Source organism: Populus trichocarpa, chromosome 1 (assembly GCF_000002775.5).
Source record: "Populus trichocarpa isolate Nisqually-1 chromosome 1, P.trichocarpa_v4.1, whole genome shotgun sequence".
Lineage (NCBI taxonomy): Eukaryota > Viridiplantae > Streptophyta > Magnoliopsida > Malpighiales > Salicaceae > Populus > Populus trichocarpa.
This window is the reverse complement of record NC_037285.2, coordinates 13,843,442-13,858,173: the sequence shown is the minus strand read 5'-3', so window position 1 is coordinate 13,858,173 and position 14,732 is coordinate 13,843,442. Positions and strand designations below refer to the sequence as shown.

Genomic DNA, 14,732 nt, shown 5'->3' with positions numbered 1-14,732 from the left:
TGCAGGGGCCGGGCCCTGCCAGCCCCCTGGCTCCGTCCCTCCCTTATCATTATATACTCCCTGAATCACTGTAGAACAAATCTCCACAACTGTGAATCTGTGATCACTAATCTTTTAACATAAATGATGAAACAAATACAAGAATCCTCCATCGCTGTTTGCTTCGATGGCACTGAAATCACAGCCTGAAGCTCCTAGTTCATGCTGCAGCCATTATCGCAAGCATTTCCATGGTTTGAATATTTCATGTTCATAAATTTCATAGTAGAAGGATGATGATGTCGACAACGATGGTAACAGAGGCATACAGGAGACGAGGAAGAGCTTTTTGAGGTAGAAGAATAGGCAAGTTCAGCTTGCTTCTTTAGTCTCTTAAGAGAGAAATCAATTGATGTATTATGATTGAAATCATGATTTATTTGTAGATTAATAGTTTGAAAAGGAAATGTTCTCTTAGTAATCTATCAAAATATTGTAATTAAATGCAACATTACAAAATTAATAGCTAAAAGGAACGGCAAAAAAGAGAGTTTAAGTTGAAACAGTTAGGGTTTATGATGCAATTAATTTTATACTGATTAGAAGAAGAGGATCTTAATAGCTTATAAATATAAAAATGTCTTTCTTTTTTATAAAAAAACACTTTTTTTAAAGCAAAACTCATTATATGATTTAACGGTACAATATATTTTAAAGAATTTATTTTATATGGGTGTGTACATTTATCATTACGGTCGGTGTCTATAAACAAAAAAAAAAAGGTGTTTTTATATTTATAACGGAACAAAATACTCGTCTCCTAAATGATAGGAGATATGTGTCGTTCCTATTTGTTTTTGCGTTTCAAAAGTGTTTTTGAAAAAAATTGAATTTTTTTTATTTTTTTACTTTAAATTAATATTTTTTGATGTTTTTAGATCATTTTGATGTGCTGATATTAAAAATGATTTTTAAAAAATAAAAAAAATATTATTTTAATATATTTTTAAATAAAAAATATTTTAAATAACAATTACAACTACTTTTCTAAAACGACAAGGAATTAATCGATGAATATGAGATTTTATTATTACTATTATTATTATTATCAGCAAAACAAACATTCTACGTGCATACTTTGCTTGCTAAAACAAAAGAGGCATGCAATGCGTCGCTTCAGCAAAAAGCAAAAAACGCGTTCATGGGAAACAACAAATCTAGAGAGAGAGAAAGAAATAGGAACAAATATGTTTGGAACAAGAAAATAAAAGCAAAAAAGACACACACACAGTTGGTATTAAAAGTCAACAGTCAATACTCAAATACCAATCCCTTCTTATCCACTATCTCCCCAACACTTGCCCACTCCTGACTAAAATTTGAGGGCATTCTTGAACTTTTCAATTTTCAGTTTTTTTCGCTCATCGAACCTTTTTTTTTTTGTTTTTTTTTTTTGAGTTCCTTATCATAACAAATTAACAATACACACACACATGCACATCATTAACCCTATGTCCTCTGTCAACACACACACAAATTTATTTATTTATTTCCAATTCCAGGTGCTCTTAGATTTTTCATTTATTAGCATTTTTATGCTTCTTCCCTCGTGTCATTAAATGGAGCAGCTTGTTTATATACATACAAGAAAGAGGAGAGGAAGAAATACATGGTGATGACGATGACGGTGGTAATTTAGCAGCTTCATACAAAAATTTGATTGCTTCTTTAGAGAATCCCTATCTAGGTAGACAGCCAGGCTTTTTTATTGCAAATCCGCACCTACCCCTTTTGTCACGGATTGATTTGACTACGTGTCATAAATCTCTTGGAGAACAAGATCTTCTGCTGTTGTTGTTAATTGTCTTTTCAAGGTAATAAAATTAAAGTTTGTATTTTTTTTCACGGTATTGTATTGTATCATTCAATCAGACCTTTTTCCCTTCTCTCTATCTCTGTAAGGAAAGATTAGAGACAGATTTGTTCTACTTTTGTTTTAGGTGTTGGATTTGATCAATTTAGTTGTAAAGCTGGTGGGGGTGTTTTGAAAAGAAGAAGTTTTTTATGTGAATTCTACTGGTTGAGATCGCGTTGCATGACTTTTCGCTGTTTTGAGCTTCTGGGTATTTTTAGTTTAGTGTATTTTTGTGAGTGGTAAGTTGTTTCTTGAACTGGGTTAGGTTTTCATAGGTGTGTTGAGGTCAGTTCTGGGTCAAGGAGTGATAAAGAGGTTGAAGGTGCATGTTTGAGGTTATTGGAGGTGGGATGGTATCTTTCAATTTTGGATCGATTAGGGTATTTTCGTGATTGTCTGCTTACTGATGAAATGAATAATTGGTGTTAGATAATGGGGGAGATTTTGATTTCTTGATTGCGATGTTTGTATCTCTTGATTCGAGATGAAATTTTTTGGATATTGTTAGTTGGTTAAGAGTGGCAAATGAATATAGCATAATGAACGGGGCAGTAAGGATTGGTTTTAGATGAAACCTTCCGGCAAGACGTTTTCTGAGCTAATTTGCCTTTTGAAATCCTGGATCCCTTGGCGCTCTGAGCCAGCTAGCGTGTCAAGGGATTTTTGGATGCCCGATCAGAGTTGTAGGGTATGCTACGAGTGTGATTCTCAATTTACAATATTTAACCGCAGACATCATTGTCGACTTTGTGGCCGAGTTTTCTGTGCCAAGTGTACAACCAACTCAGTTCCTGTTCCATCAAGTGATCCGAGGACTGTTCAGGAAGACTTGGAGAAGATTCGGGTATGTAATTATTGTTCCAAGCAATGGCAGCAAGGTTTAGCTACTTTTGATAATGGAATACAGATTCCCAGCCTAGATCTTAGTAGTTCACCTTCTGCAGCAAGTTTTATCAGCACTAGATCTTGTGGCACAGCTAACAGTAGTAGCATAACCGGTGGTTCATTGCCATACATGGTTCGGCCTAATCGGCAAGCTCAGCATAGTTCACGTCTCAGCCCTCCTCAAGCAACAGAAATGGAGACCAGTTCTGATAAGCAAGGGGAAGTGGAATCGGCTAGGTGCAAAGACCCTGTTGCTGACATAGAATATAGATCTCCAGACGGATATGCATTTTCGGTGAACAGGTATGATGATGGTCTTCTTTTAGCACTAAATATACAGTTATTATTTGGGGCATGCATCAGAAATGTATAGAAATATAACAATCTAATATGCTTTTTTTCAAGGCATTGAGGTTGAATAAATTGATATGCCATTTATTAGCCAGAGAGAGTGGTTCTTTTTTAGAGTATAACGATTAGCTAATTCCTTTATGATCATCCAATGTTACTCGTTGCTGTCTAGGTTTGTTTACATATGTTTACCATGTAAAGGTTTCTCAAACCAAAAGAATTCACTCTTTATTCTCCTCTTAATAAAAGATCCTTAGCTCCCATGGAAGCAACCTAGGTTTGTTGAGATATGTGTGTGTGCAATGGCCCCTCGAGCCAAAAGGATTAACCTTTTGCACTCAAAGATAAAAGGATCTTTTGCTTATGTTTAAAGTTTAGCATGCCAAAATCAGCCCCCTCGGCAGAAGATTGAGTCCTAGATTTGTCTCTGCTTACAAGCATGGTAATATTTGGAATTTGTAGCTCCACCATGTAGAAGTAGTTTTAATGCATAGCTATTAATTATTAAATCCTTGGTTCTGCTTTAGTGCCAGAAGTGATGACGACGACGACGAGTATGGTGCATATCGATCTGATTCTGAAACGAGGCATTCTCCTCAAGTCAATGATTACTATCATCAAGTTGAGTTTGATGACATGAGTAATGACGGTGGATCTCACAAGGCTCATCTTGATGGAGAAACTATTGAACCAAAAAGTTCAAGCAGTTCTCCAATAAGGCACAGTTTTGGTCCACAGAATTTGGAAGGAATGCCACAGCTAAGGAAAATGGATGAACGAGAGATGGATGATGAATGTGAAGTACCGTCCTCTATGTATACTGGAGAAGATGGTAACACTGAACCTGTGGATTTTGAGAACAGTGGAGTGCTTTGGCTCCCCCCCGAGCCGGAAGATGAAGAAGATGAGAGGGAAGTTGGTTTATTTGAAGATGATGATGACGATAGGGATGCTGCAGGAGAGTGGGGATATTTACGGGCATCTGGAAGTTTCAGAAGTGGAGAATTTCATAACAGGGATAGGACAAGCGAGGAGCACAAGAAGGTCATGAAGAATGTGGTTGATGGGCATTTTAGGGCTTTGGTATCTCAGCTATTACAGGTTGAGAATGTTCCTGTGGGAGATGAAAATGATAAAGAGAGCTGGTTGGAGATCATCACATCTTTGTCATGGGAGGCTGCTACTTTATTAAAGCCAGATATGAGCAAAGGTGGAGGAATGGATCCTGGTGGATATGTGAAAGTAAAATGCATTGCTTCTGGACGCTGCTGTGAGAGGTAATCGCTACCTTGATTTACACTTCCCATGGATAGGCCGCCCTGTTCCACTTTTTTTTAAGATACTACTCAATATGGATTTCTCACTCCATGGATAATCAAGGTGTAAGGTTGTGAAGCTATATCATAAATAACATTAACTAACTTGCTTATTTTAAGTTTGTATAACTCCATCAGGAAAGGTATTTGCTTTTAAAAGTGAATTTATTTTTTGCTACACTTCTTGTTGCTGTTTCTATAAGTTTATTTGTACCTGCTTTGATTTTGATTTATCTTCTAGTATGGTGGTCAAAGGTGTTGTTTGTAAGAAAAATGTTGCTCATCGTCGAATGACTTCAAAAATAGAGAAACCTCGATTATTGATCCTTGGAGGGGCTCTTGAGTACCAGCGAGTTTCTAAGCAGCTGTCAAGTTTTGATACTCTATTACAGCAGGTTCTGATTTCTAAACACTTGTCTCAACCCTTTATGCTTTAGTTTCTTCCTCATTGCTCTCAATGTACCAGAGCAATTATGTGTTTTTGCTTAAACTTTTTTTTCCTTTTCGGTTTCTTATGAGTTGTCTCATTATCTAGGAAATGGACCATTTGAAGATGGCAGTGGCAAAGATAGATGCACACAACCCTGATGTCCTTTTAGTGGAGAATTCAGTTTCAAGACATGCACAGGAATACCTTCTTGCTAAAGACATATCTCTTGTTCTGAATATCAAGAAGCCACTTTTAGAACGTATAGCTCGCTGCACAGGTGCTCAAATAGTCCCTTCAATTGATCATTTATCTTCCCCAAAGTTGGGGTACTGTGAAAAGTTCCATGTGGAGAGGTTTTTGGAAGATCTTGGTACTGCTGGGCATGGTGGGAAAAAACTGGTGAAGACATTAATGTATTTTGAAGGCTGCCCAAAGCCATTGGGTTTTACTGTAAGTCCCTGAAACTTGAGTCATTTTACAACAAGTTGCCGAGGTTAAAAGTTTTGATGGACACTTGATCAGGTTTCTGAATTGCATTGTTTTTGGCCAATCGATGCTTTATCTACTCTGGTGATTTTACACATTGTAACGAAGTTGAAAACATTTTCTGAGTTATTGTTCAGGAAATAATCCTGGTTGGACTATGGAATGGTTGGTGGTCCCAGCTGCATGCACCTATGCAATTGTGTAGCTAGTAGCTTTGCCATTGATATATTAGTCCTTTGATTTTGCAGGCTACTTTCAATTTGATTGCTGGGCCTACTACTAAGTTGTATTTATCTCTTTAATTTCTATTATCTCAGATTTTACTTAGAGGTGCTAATGGGGATGAGTTGAAGAAAGTGAAACACGTGGTCCAATATGGTGTTTTTGCAGCATATCACTTGGCTTTGGAGACATCTTTTCTTGCTGATGAAGGAGCATCTCTGCCAGAACTCCCGTTGAACACTCCAATAACCGTTGCACTTCCAGATAAACCATCAAGCATTGAGAGATCAATATCAACTGTACCTGGTTTCACTATTGCTGCCAATGAAAAACCTCAAGGACTGCAATCTAGCAATGAACCACAAAGATCCTATAGCGCCCCTACTGCAAGTCTGGTCTCAACCATCATTGGTTCTTCTGTTGACAATGTACCTGCGGCAGATTGTCCCAGCTCTCAATCCTCAGAATCCACTTCATCTCGCTTCAATTCAACTGAATTTCTTTCTGCCGTTCCTTATACTGAGAAAGCTGTATCAGGTTCTTACCACACATTTGTGGAAAAAACCAAAATGGATTCTGGAGCTTCTCTGGTTGCTGAAATTGCTGCGGCTGATCATCTTACTGCTAGTGGCTTTGGGTCTTCAGATGGTGTTGCAATGAACTCTTCCCTGAACGATTTCAATGAAATCATCACAACTCAGCCACACAGTTCAGAGGTATCATCTGCTCAACAAGATTCTAGAAGGAATCTTGAGGAGCCAGAACCTTTAAAAGAAGAGTTTCCTCCATCACCTTCAGATCATCTGAGCATTTTGGTTTCCTTGTCTTCCCGGTGTGTGTGGAAGGGGACAGTCTGTGAGAGGTCCCATCTCTTCCGCATTAAATACTATGGAAGCTTTGACAAACCTTTGGGTCGGTTTTTGCGAGACCATTTATTTGATCAGGTAAAATCTTTTTTCCCAAATTTGTTATATCTTGTAGAAATTTGGTCATTACTATATCTGTTATACTCGCAGAGTTACAGCTGCCGTTCTTGTGAGATGCCATCAGAAGCACATGTTCATTGTTATACTCACAGGCAAGGAACCCTTACTATATCTGTTAAGAAGCTACCTGAAATACTGTTACCAGGTGAACGGGATGGGAAAATTTGGATGTGGCACAGATGTCTGAGGTGTCCACGTATCAATGGTTTTCCTCCAGCTACTCGGAGAGTAGTAATGTCAGATGCTGCTTGGGGTTTATCTTTTGGGAAATTTTTGGAGCTTAGTTTTTCAAATCATGCAGCTGCAAGCAGGGTGGCAAGCTGTGGTCATTCTCTTCACAGGGATTGTCTTCGTTTCTATGGGTAATTTTGTTATTCTCTTCATCATGTTATGCTGTAAATTATCATACAAATTCATTATTATCTACAGTAACTACATCTTGTGAAAATATATAATAATGGCATTTCTGCTGGATTTAATCTTGACAATTGTTTTATAAACATTATGGAACCAAGATGTCAGTCAGGACCATGTTGGGTTATATCTGCTAAAACACCTCTTTCTTCAATGTTCTTGTATATTTACTGAATGTTTCTAGTTATATAATTTTTAAGCTTGTGTGTCCATTTGACAATCTATAGCAGGAGAAAAATCCTTTTCATAAACAAGTCCTCTCACTCTAACACTGTCTTTACACGTGCAGTTTCGGGCAAATGGTTGCCTGCTTTCGATATGCGTCAATTAATGTTCTCTCTGTATACCTTCCTCCCTCGAGAGTTGATTTCAGCTTTGAGAATCAAGAGTGGATGCAGAAAGAAACAGATGAGGTGCAGTGATCCCCATTTTGGACTTTTCATTATCTTACACCTTTATATGGGTGATTACATTGTCTGATTATAACAGGTGGTCAATCGGGCAGAACTTCTACTTTCTGAAGTACTCAATGCTCTTAGTCAAATCTCAGAGAAACGATGTAAGATTGAGCAACTTAACAGTGGCATGAAACTACCTGAATTGAGACGCCAGATAGCAGAACTTGAATTGATGTTGCAAAAGGAGATGGCGGAATTTGAGGTGAGGTTTACTATACCTTTTGATTATCTAGTCTTTAGTTACACAAGCATCATAGGTGAGCCATTTCTGTAGTGAACACTTGTGCATGTGAATAGGGACTCTTTAAAGTAATATTATGTTCAAAATCTTCCCTAATTCTGCTACTTTCTGAATGGTAACCATCTTTAACACCCCCACCCCCCCTAAAACTTTTCTTAAATTTACTTTTAACTCATAGAATGTGAATGTTGTCATGTTTATTAACAGAATCACAATCATGGAAAATTAACAATTCACTATACACAAAATGCTCTGTCATTTAGTCAAAATGTTTGTAAAAATTGAAGTATTCATAGCTTTATTTATTAAGTTCACATCTATGTAACTATGGAAAGCATCTTCTGACTTCTATAAAGTTCCCTTAGAAATCTGTTTTTCCTCACAATTATTTTCATCAATATTTGTTTTTGTTTAAAAAAGTGCATATAGTTGAAACAAATATCAAATCTGTTGCATCCTTGTGGTTTCTATGATTTCTCAGAAATCTTTCTTAAAATTTTTTGTGTGAATTTGTTATGTAAAAATACTTATAGTTTAAATCGTTCTCATTGCTGTTCAGGAGTCGCTCCACAAAGTCTTGAGCAGGGAAGTGAAAAACGGGCAACCTGTTATTGACATTCTTGAGATCAACAGACTGCGGAGGCAGTTACTCTTCCAGTCTTACATGTGGGACAACCGTCTGATTTATGCAGCCAGTTTAGATAACAGCTTCCATGATGATTCAAACAGCTCAACTTCAGGATATGAGGAGAAACTGCTGGAGCCAGATAATAGTGATAGGCTCGTTGAGGAAAACATGGGACACAGGCCAGGAAATGGTTTCAGTAGCTGTGACTTTCCTTCTGTTGAGGCCAAGCTGCTTAAAGGCTCTGACCAGCAAGGAGGCTTTGGTAGCAACACAAACCTATCTGACAAGGTTGATCAAGAAATGGATGTGTGTCTAGGCCCTGGTCATGGAAAAGAAGGCCATGCTAATCTTTGCACTACCATGTCTGCCCATGATCTATCTGACATTAAGGAATCTGGTGGAAATTTTTTTAGGACCCTTTCTGATGGACAGGTTCCTATTATGGCAAATCTATCGGATACCCTTGATGCTGCATGGACTGGTGAGAATCACCCTGGAGTTGGGACACTAAAGGACGATAACAATAGGCTTTCTGATTCAGCTATGGAAGAATCTTCAACCACTGCTGTGGGATTGGAGGGGGTAGATTTGGAGGGCCGTGCCAAAGACCAAGATGGATCCAAAGTGTGCTATTCTCCTTCACCTGCGTTGTCTGCCAAGGACCCTGATAACATGGAAGATTATATGAGCTGGCTAAGAATGCCATTTTTGAATTTCTATCGTTCATTGAACAAGAATTTTCTAACAAGCTCTGAGAAGCTTGGTACTCTGGGTGAGTATAACCCTGTCTATGTTTCATCCTTCAGGAGTTTGGAACTCCAAGGTGGGGCTAGGCTACTTCTGCCTGTGGGTGTGAACGACACGGTCATTCCTGTGTATGATGATGAACCCACGAGTCTGATATCTTATGCTTTAGCATCACCAGAATATCATGCCCAACTAACTGATGAGGGGGAAAGAATAAAAGACACTGGAGAATCCAGTTCTTTCTCAAGTTTATCTGAATCATTCCACTCTCTCGAAGAAGTAAGCCTTGATTTGTATAAAAGTTTTGGATCTACAGATGAGAGCATCTTATCCATGTCTGGATCACGTAGCTCTTTGATTTTGGACCCACTCTCCTACACAAAGGCTATGCATGTCAAAGTTTCTTTTGGAGATGACAGCCCAGATGGTAAGGCAAGATATTCTGTGACTTGTTACTATGCTAAGCGGTTTGAAACCTTGAGGAGGATATGCTGCCCATCTGAACTTGATTTTGTAAGGTCTCTTAGTCGTTGTAAGAAGTGGGGAGCTCAAGGTGGCAAGAGCAATGTCTTCTTTGCAAAAACCTTGGATGATCGTTTTATCATCAAACAAGTCACAAAAACAGAATTGGAGTCGTTTATAAAATTTGCCCCTGCTTACTTCAAGTACCTCTCTGAATCAATTAGCTCAAGAAGTCCAACATGCCTGGCAAAGATTTTGGGAATTTACCAGGTGCTTATTCTTGAAACCTTAAATGAAAAGTAGGCAAAATTATCATAGCTATTTAGTTTGACTGACGTCTTGCCTAGTTCACCAGTCAATTGAAACTTTGTTTGACTGTGTTCCTTATGCCAAATACGTAAGTAATCTTATGGGTGACCACAAAAGTTTGTGAACACCTGGCTACCAGTATCTGCCAAGGTTCTGCTTCTGCCAGCTGGTTGGTGCAAGTGGAGCTTTAGAAGTTTTTAAAAAGCTCTTGATTTTTAAAATTAAAATGCTCATACAATCTGATCGGCGGTCTTGTATGAAAATAGTTGTAAGAAAAATTTGAGGATGCTAGCCCCTGTCACTTTTGCAGTCAATGAAGGAGATTTTGTATTAACAACTTCATACAGGGCATTGAATATGTCCCTGGAAACTTATTGCTTTGTTTTTTTCTTTCTTGTTGAAAGGTTACATCGAAGAATCTGAAAGGTGGGAAAGAAACGAAGATGGATGTTCTAGTTATGGAGAACCTTCTATATAGGAGGAAAGTGACCCGCCTTTATGATCTTAAAGGATCTTCCAGGTCACGGTATAATCCTGATTCTAGTGGGAGCAACAAGGTTCTGCTGGATCAGAACTTGATTGAAGCAATGCCAACCTCTCCCATTTTTGTGGGAAACAAGTCAAAGCGGCTGCTGGAGAGAGCTGTTTGGAATGATACTTCTTTTCTTGCAGTAAGTTCTAAATCTGTTTCTTTCTTTCTTTCTTTCCATTTATTTTATTTATTTTATTATTTTTTCATCAAAAGTGTCTAGTTGCTGTGGTTATTTAGCATTTGAAGATGAATATGTCTTTGTTGTCGGCTTTTAATTTGTCATGGTTATAAATATGCAGTCTATTGATGTAATGGATTACTCATTATTGGTTGGGGTTGATGAGGAGAAGCATGAGTTGGCTCTTGGGATAATTGATTTCATGAGGCAGTATACATGGGACAAACATTTGGAAACATGGGTTAAGGCTTCAGGCATACTTGGTGGGCCAAAGAATGAATCTCCAACTGTTATTTCTCCGAAGCAATATAAGAAAAGGTTTAGGAAAGCGATGACTACCTATTTTCTGATGGTCCCAGATCAATGGTCCCCTCCCTCTATCATTCCAAGTAAATCCCAGTCTGATTTGGGCGAAGAGAATACACAAGGTGCGGCTTCAGTTGACTGATATTTCGGGTCTGCGTTCATGCACATTTAAACTTGAATTTTTGGAACATTCCTCCAACAGTTTTTCTCTCATTCTTGATATTTCATTTCATTTTTTTTTTATCGTTTTCTATAGAATTTACTTTTGTAACTTTAGTTAAGAAGAGAAGCTCATAATTATTAGTTAGGAGATGCAGAACAAGGCTGTCAAAGCCATGAGATTCAGTCGAGGGTATATAATATTGGATGTCCTTCCCTGAAATCTTTGTACAAAAAAAGAAAAAAGAAAAAAAAAAAGCATTGCAACATGTACATGTATCAAAAGTGAATATTATGTCTTGTGTTTTAGTGCTGATTTTGATATCCATTCCCTAAATCATTTGATCTCTTCCCCAACTGCTTCTTTCCCTCGGAAGGACATACTATAGCCTGGTACTTTGTAAGGACTAAGAGTAAAGTAGATGAGATAAAGGACACGTTCAAAATGTAACAGTTGATTTGGTGGTAGCATGTCTGTCTAGCATTGTTTGGCATTCTGATCTCTGTAAATCGAGATGCCATTTTTCGTTTTTGTGGCATAATGAACCTTGGATTACTTTGCTGAAACAAGTGCCCAATGAATGTGTTGCAAATTGACTTTGGGGGTAGAATTACTTGGTCAAACGAGCTTTGTATTAGAGTAAAACTTGCAGCCAGTTGGTAATTACTTGTCAAACATGATATGCAGATTCACATTTTCATCTTTCCACCTTGTTACTAGCATATTCAAATCTATTTGTAGACGCTCTGATGCATAATATATTCGAAAATATTCAAACTGTTTGATTTGTAGCACAAGAATCATGTCCTGTGTTCTGCAAGGTGCGTTTCCTGCGCTTCATTTTTGTCAAAATCTCTCCTTATTGATTGCATCCGAGGTAAAATATGATGGCGTTTGCAAATGATTGCGGGTGATTTTTCATAGGCCCAACCATTTCACCCATTTAGCTTTGAAACAGCATTAAGAATCAGTTTTAGAAAGCTGCCATTGTTGTTCTCTATTTGTGTCAAAAGGGGTGAGTGCGCATGCATATTCGCTTCAATGAAGAAAAAAAGCGCCAGCAGAAGGGGAGAAAGTTGAAATATTGATCACAGACTGGAAAAAATGAAAAATGAAATGCTTCAATACAGACGAGTGATTTTATGGTCGCCATTTACATTCTGTGATTGGAAGAAAGGTTTTTTTCCCCCGTTATGTTGGGACTTATTTCAGATAACGTTGGTTAAACTTACAGGAGTTAGTTACTGATCAGTAGAATTTGTTAAAGCCATTCCGGTTGCAGTCCTCTTGCACAACAATAACACCATTTTCAGTGTTGTTAAACTCACCGCCATTGACAATCTGAAGCAATCTTTGTTGAAGAAGATTGATGATCTCAGCATCCCTGAAGTCAACCAAAGATTGAGAAAACTTTTTCAGGTATTGATTTCGGATCTTAACATTATGTTACATATTACAATAGAGGACTAAATTACAATATGCTACTTGGTTGAGAATAATCAAACCTTGGATGGTATGATGAACATTGAAGCTGTTGGTGAAATCGAGGGCCTTCATCGAATCCTTCACAGATTATCTCCCCGCTTTCATCTCTATAACAAACTATGCCCTCGGCTCGATTCTCGAAAACCAGCTAGAAATTAAACAGAGAGTTATATTTATACATGTATAGCATCAAGAAACATGGAACAAGTTTACGAATATTTATTACCTTGGCTTGTAATGAGGATCTGACTGGAAGAGTAGGTGCTTTCTTGAGTGGAACATGACTCCTATTCCGTTGAAGCATCAAAATCCTGCTTGCAGGTTTTATAACAGGTCCGGATTTTTGAACCAGGATGTGAGGAGAAGACAAGCATGCTACAGCCATTGATCATATGCCAGAAGAAGAGGAAGGAGGAGTTTTGTTTGTTGTCTCAGGATCTGTGCCTGGCTCTGCAAGAACATGATAAGGTAGTTTTGATCGCCAGGTATTTGTAGGTCTAAAAGGATATAAAATTCAATTATTGTTAGGTTATGTCATGTCAGCATGCATTGTAGGGCCCGTAAAATACAGAGCTTACAAATGGGTCCCATGTTGCTTATCTTATACCTGTTCCTGAGATTGGTGAGCCCTTACTAGTTACTTGTCTTGTAGTTAGGTGATGCTTCCGTGTTTCTGATCCATTGGTTGGTGGGTCTATTCATTGTTTCACATAAAATATGCTTAAGTATCGATGTATGTGCGCATCTTATCAATGATCGTAGTTGTTTTCCTTTTTTGATCCAAGGCTGAACGTGGGTCGACCAGAGCAACATGGAAGGAAAGAAATTTACACAAGTGATTCATTCGAGTTCTTCAAGTTTTTTTATTTAACAATATATTAAATAATATTTTTAAAATTTATATTTAATATTATCCCATTAAAATAAATACAAAAAAAAATATGATATTACAAATTTAACCTTAAAAGACATCTCACGCGTTTTTTTTATGGCATAGGTGATATCAACTCGCTGGAACATATAATAACTTTTAATTATGCAATAATATACCCAGATAAATTTTACTATCACAGTCAGCACTAATATAACACTAATATGTGTTTAAAGCTAAAATGGATAGCAGTCTTTGTAATCTAAAGATTAAACAATGGTGATGGTTAAAGATTATAATTATATTCCGGTCATTGAGAAGCGGGGCTGCCTCCTCAGAATTCCAACGGTTGCTGAAAGGAAAAAGTAAAGCATACTCTGTCAGAGCTTAGCATCAATCAGACCTTTTCTTCAAATGGCAGCACCGTGTACCTATTCGTGGAAGAATTCTCCATCAATCAGTTTCAGATGTCCCCTGTAAGATGGCTATTTTATTCGAGTCAACAGTTAAGCTGGTGATCAACATTCATCGCAGGCTGTGGCATATAATTCAGAAAACAGAGTATAGCTACGGCTATAGATGCTTTTAACAGCGAAGATATCTTTTCTCTCTCCTACATCTAAAGTGCATTATTATTCTTTATCAACATCATTATCAAATCCAAGACTTTTGTATTTTATATTTTTTTTTAACAATTAAAATGTATAATTGTTCTTTATCAGCATGGCTTTGGATTAACATGGTTTTTAGATTGAAGTTATTTGAGTTAGCATAATTACCCTTTTTTTTTAGTTTTATATAGCTGTTAAATTCAAGTCATTTAAAATATTCTCTGCACTCTTAATATTTTTTTAAATTTAAAAATAAATTGATATTGACTACCTGTGAAGCGCAGACTAATATACTAACAAATGCCTAAAACTACTATATGTATAAAAAATTATTAAACTAAAAAAGGGGATTAAGTTGGACTTTTTTACAAGACATGAGAACCAAATTGAAAATAAAGTTATAGGGTCAAACCTTAGACACCTAAAACTAAAGGGATAAAAATGTCAAGATAAAAAAATTTAGAGACTAAATTTAACTTTTATGGAAACTTCAAGGACTAAATTAAAATCTTTTCAACATTCATGGAAAAATATTAACGAGTTAGGCAACTGGACACTACTCAAATTAATTCCTATTTATGTTTTTTTTTCATGTATTTTCATGAAATATATTTTTTTCATTACCAACATGATTTTATTAACAATAAAAAAAATTAATCAGTGTTCATAATTTATTTTTATTTTTTATATTGATTAGAAGGTGTTTTTGTATTAGAAATGGAGTTTTCGAAGGTTTTTAAGATTTTTTTATATGAAAAAC

The 14,732-nt window shown here is 36.9% G+C and overlaps 2 protein-coding genes across 3 annotated transcripts; one reads left to right on the top strand and one right to left on the bottom strand.

Annotated features, from left to right (window-relative positions):
* The first annotated feature begins 1,452 nt into the window (after positions 1-1,452).
* LOC18094677 (1-phosphatidylinositol-3-phosphate 5-kinase FAB1B) lies at positions 1,453-11,341 on the top strand. 2 transcript variants are annotated; one of them, XM_024583617.2, is made up of 12 exons: positions 1,453-1,853; positions 1,980-3,082; positions 3,658-4,407; positions 4,688-4,841; positions 4,982-5,326; positions 5,680-6,528; positions 6,601-6,932; positions 7,274-7,397; positions 7,474-7,644; positions 8,243-9,790; positions 10,234-10,500; positions 10,661-11,341. In XM_024583617.2, the coding sequence occupies exons 2-12, from the start codon at positions 2,463-2,465 to the stop codon at positions 10,985-10,987; spliced, it is 5,487 nt and encodes a 1,828-aa protein (XP_024439385.1). In that variant the 5' UTR covers positions 1,453-1,853; positions 1,980-2,462; the 3' UTR covers positions 10,988-11,341. The 2 variants fall into 2 exon arrangements, with proteins under 2 accessions (XP_024439385.1, XP_052304081.1); XM_052448121.1 differs by having other exon boundaries at positions 1,947-3,082.
* A 760-nt stretch (positions 11,342-12,101) lies between these two features.
* LOC18094675 (uncharacterized) lies at positions 12,102-12,977 on the bottom strand. Its single transcript, XM_006369024.3, has 3 exons — positions 12,717-12,977; positions 12,511-12,638; positions 12,102-12,389 (listed from the first exon to the last, which is right to left on the bottom strand). The coding sequence occupies exons 1-3, from the start codon at positions 12,873-12,875 to the stop codon at positions 12,254-12,256; spliced, it is 423 nt and encodes a 140-aa protein (XP_006369086.1). The 5' UTR covers positions 12,876-12,977; the 3' UTR covers positions 12,102-12,253.
* Between the last annotated feature and the right edge of the window lie 1,755 nt (positions 12,978-14,732).

Bases quoted from the DNA above. Each gene is read 5' to 3' on its own strand.
- LOC18094677 (XM_024583617.2), top strand. From the start codon at position 2,463: ATGAAACCTTCCGGCAAGACGTTTTCTGAGCTAATTTGCCTTTTGAAA. The intron at 6,933-7,273 runs GTAATTTTGTTA...TTACACGTGCAG, and splicing joins GATTGTCTTCGTTTCTATGG to TTTCGGGCAAATGGTTGCCT. The intron at 7,398-7,473 runs GTGCAGTGATCC...TGATTATAACAG, and splicing joins TGCAGAAAGAAACAGATGAG to GTGGTCAATCGGGCAGAACT.
- LOC18094675 (XM_006369024.3), bottom strand. From the start codon at position 12,875: ATGGCTGTAGCATGCTTGTCTTCTCCTCACATCCTGGTTCAAAAATCC. The intron at 12,639-12,716 runs GTAATAAATATT...TTTAATTTCTAG, and splicing joins GATCCTCATTACAAGCCAAG to CTGGTTTTCGAGAATCGAGC. The intron at 12,390-12,510 runs GTTTGATTATTC...GGTTGACTTCAG, and splicing joins TGTTCATCATACCATCCAAG to GGATGCTGAGATCATCAATC.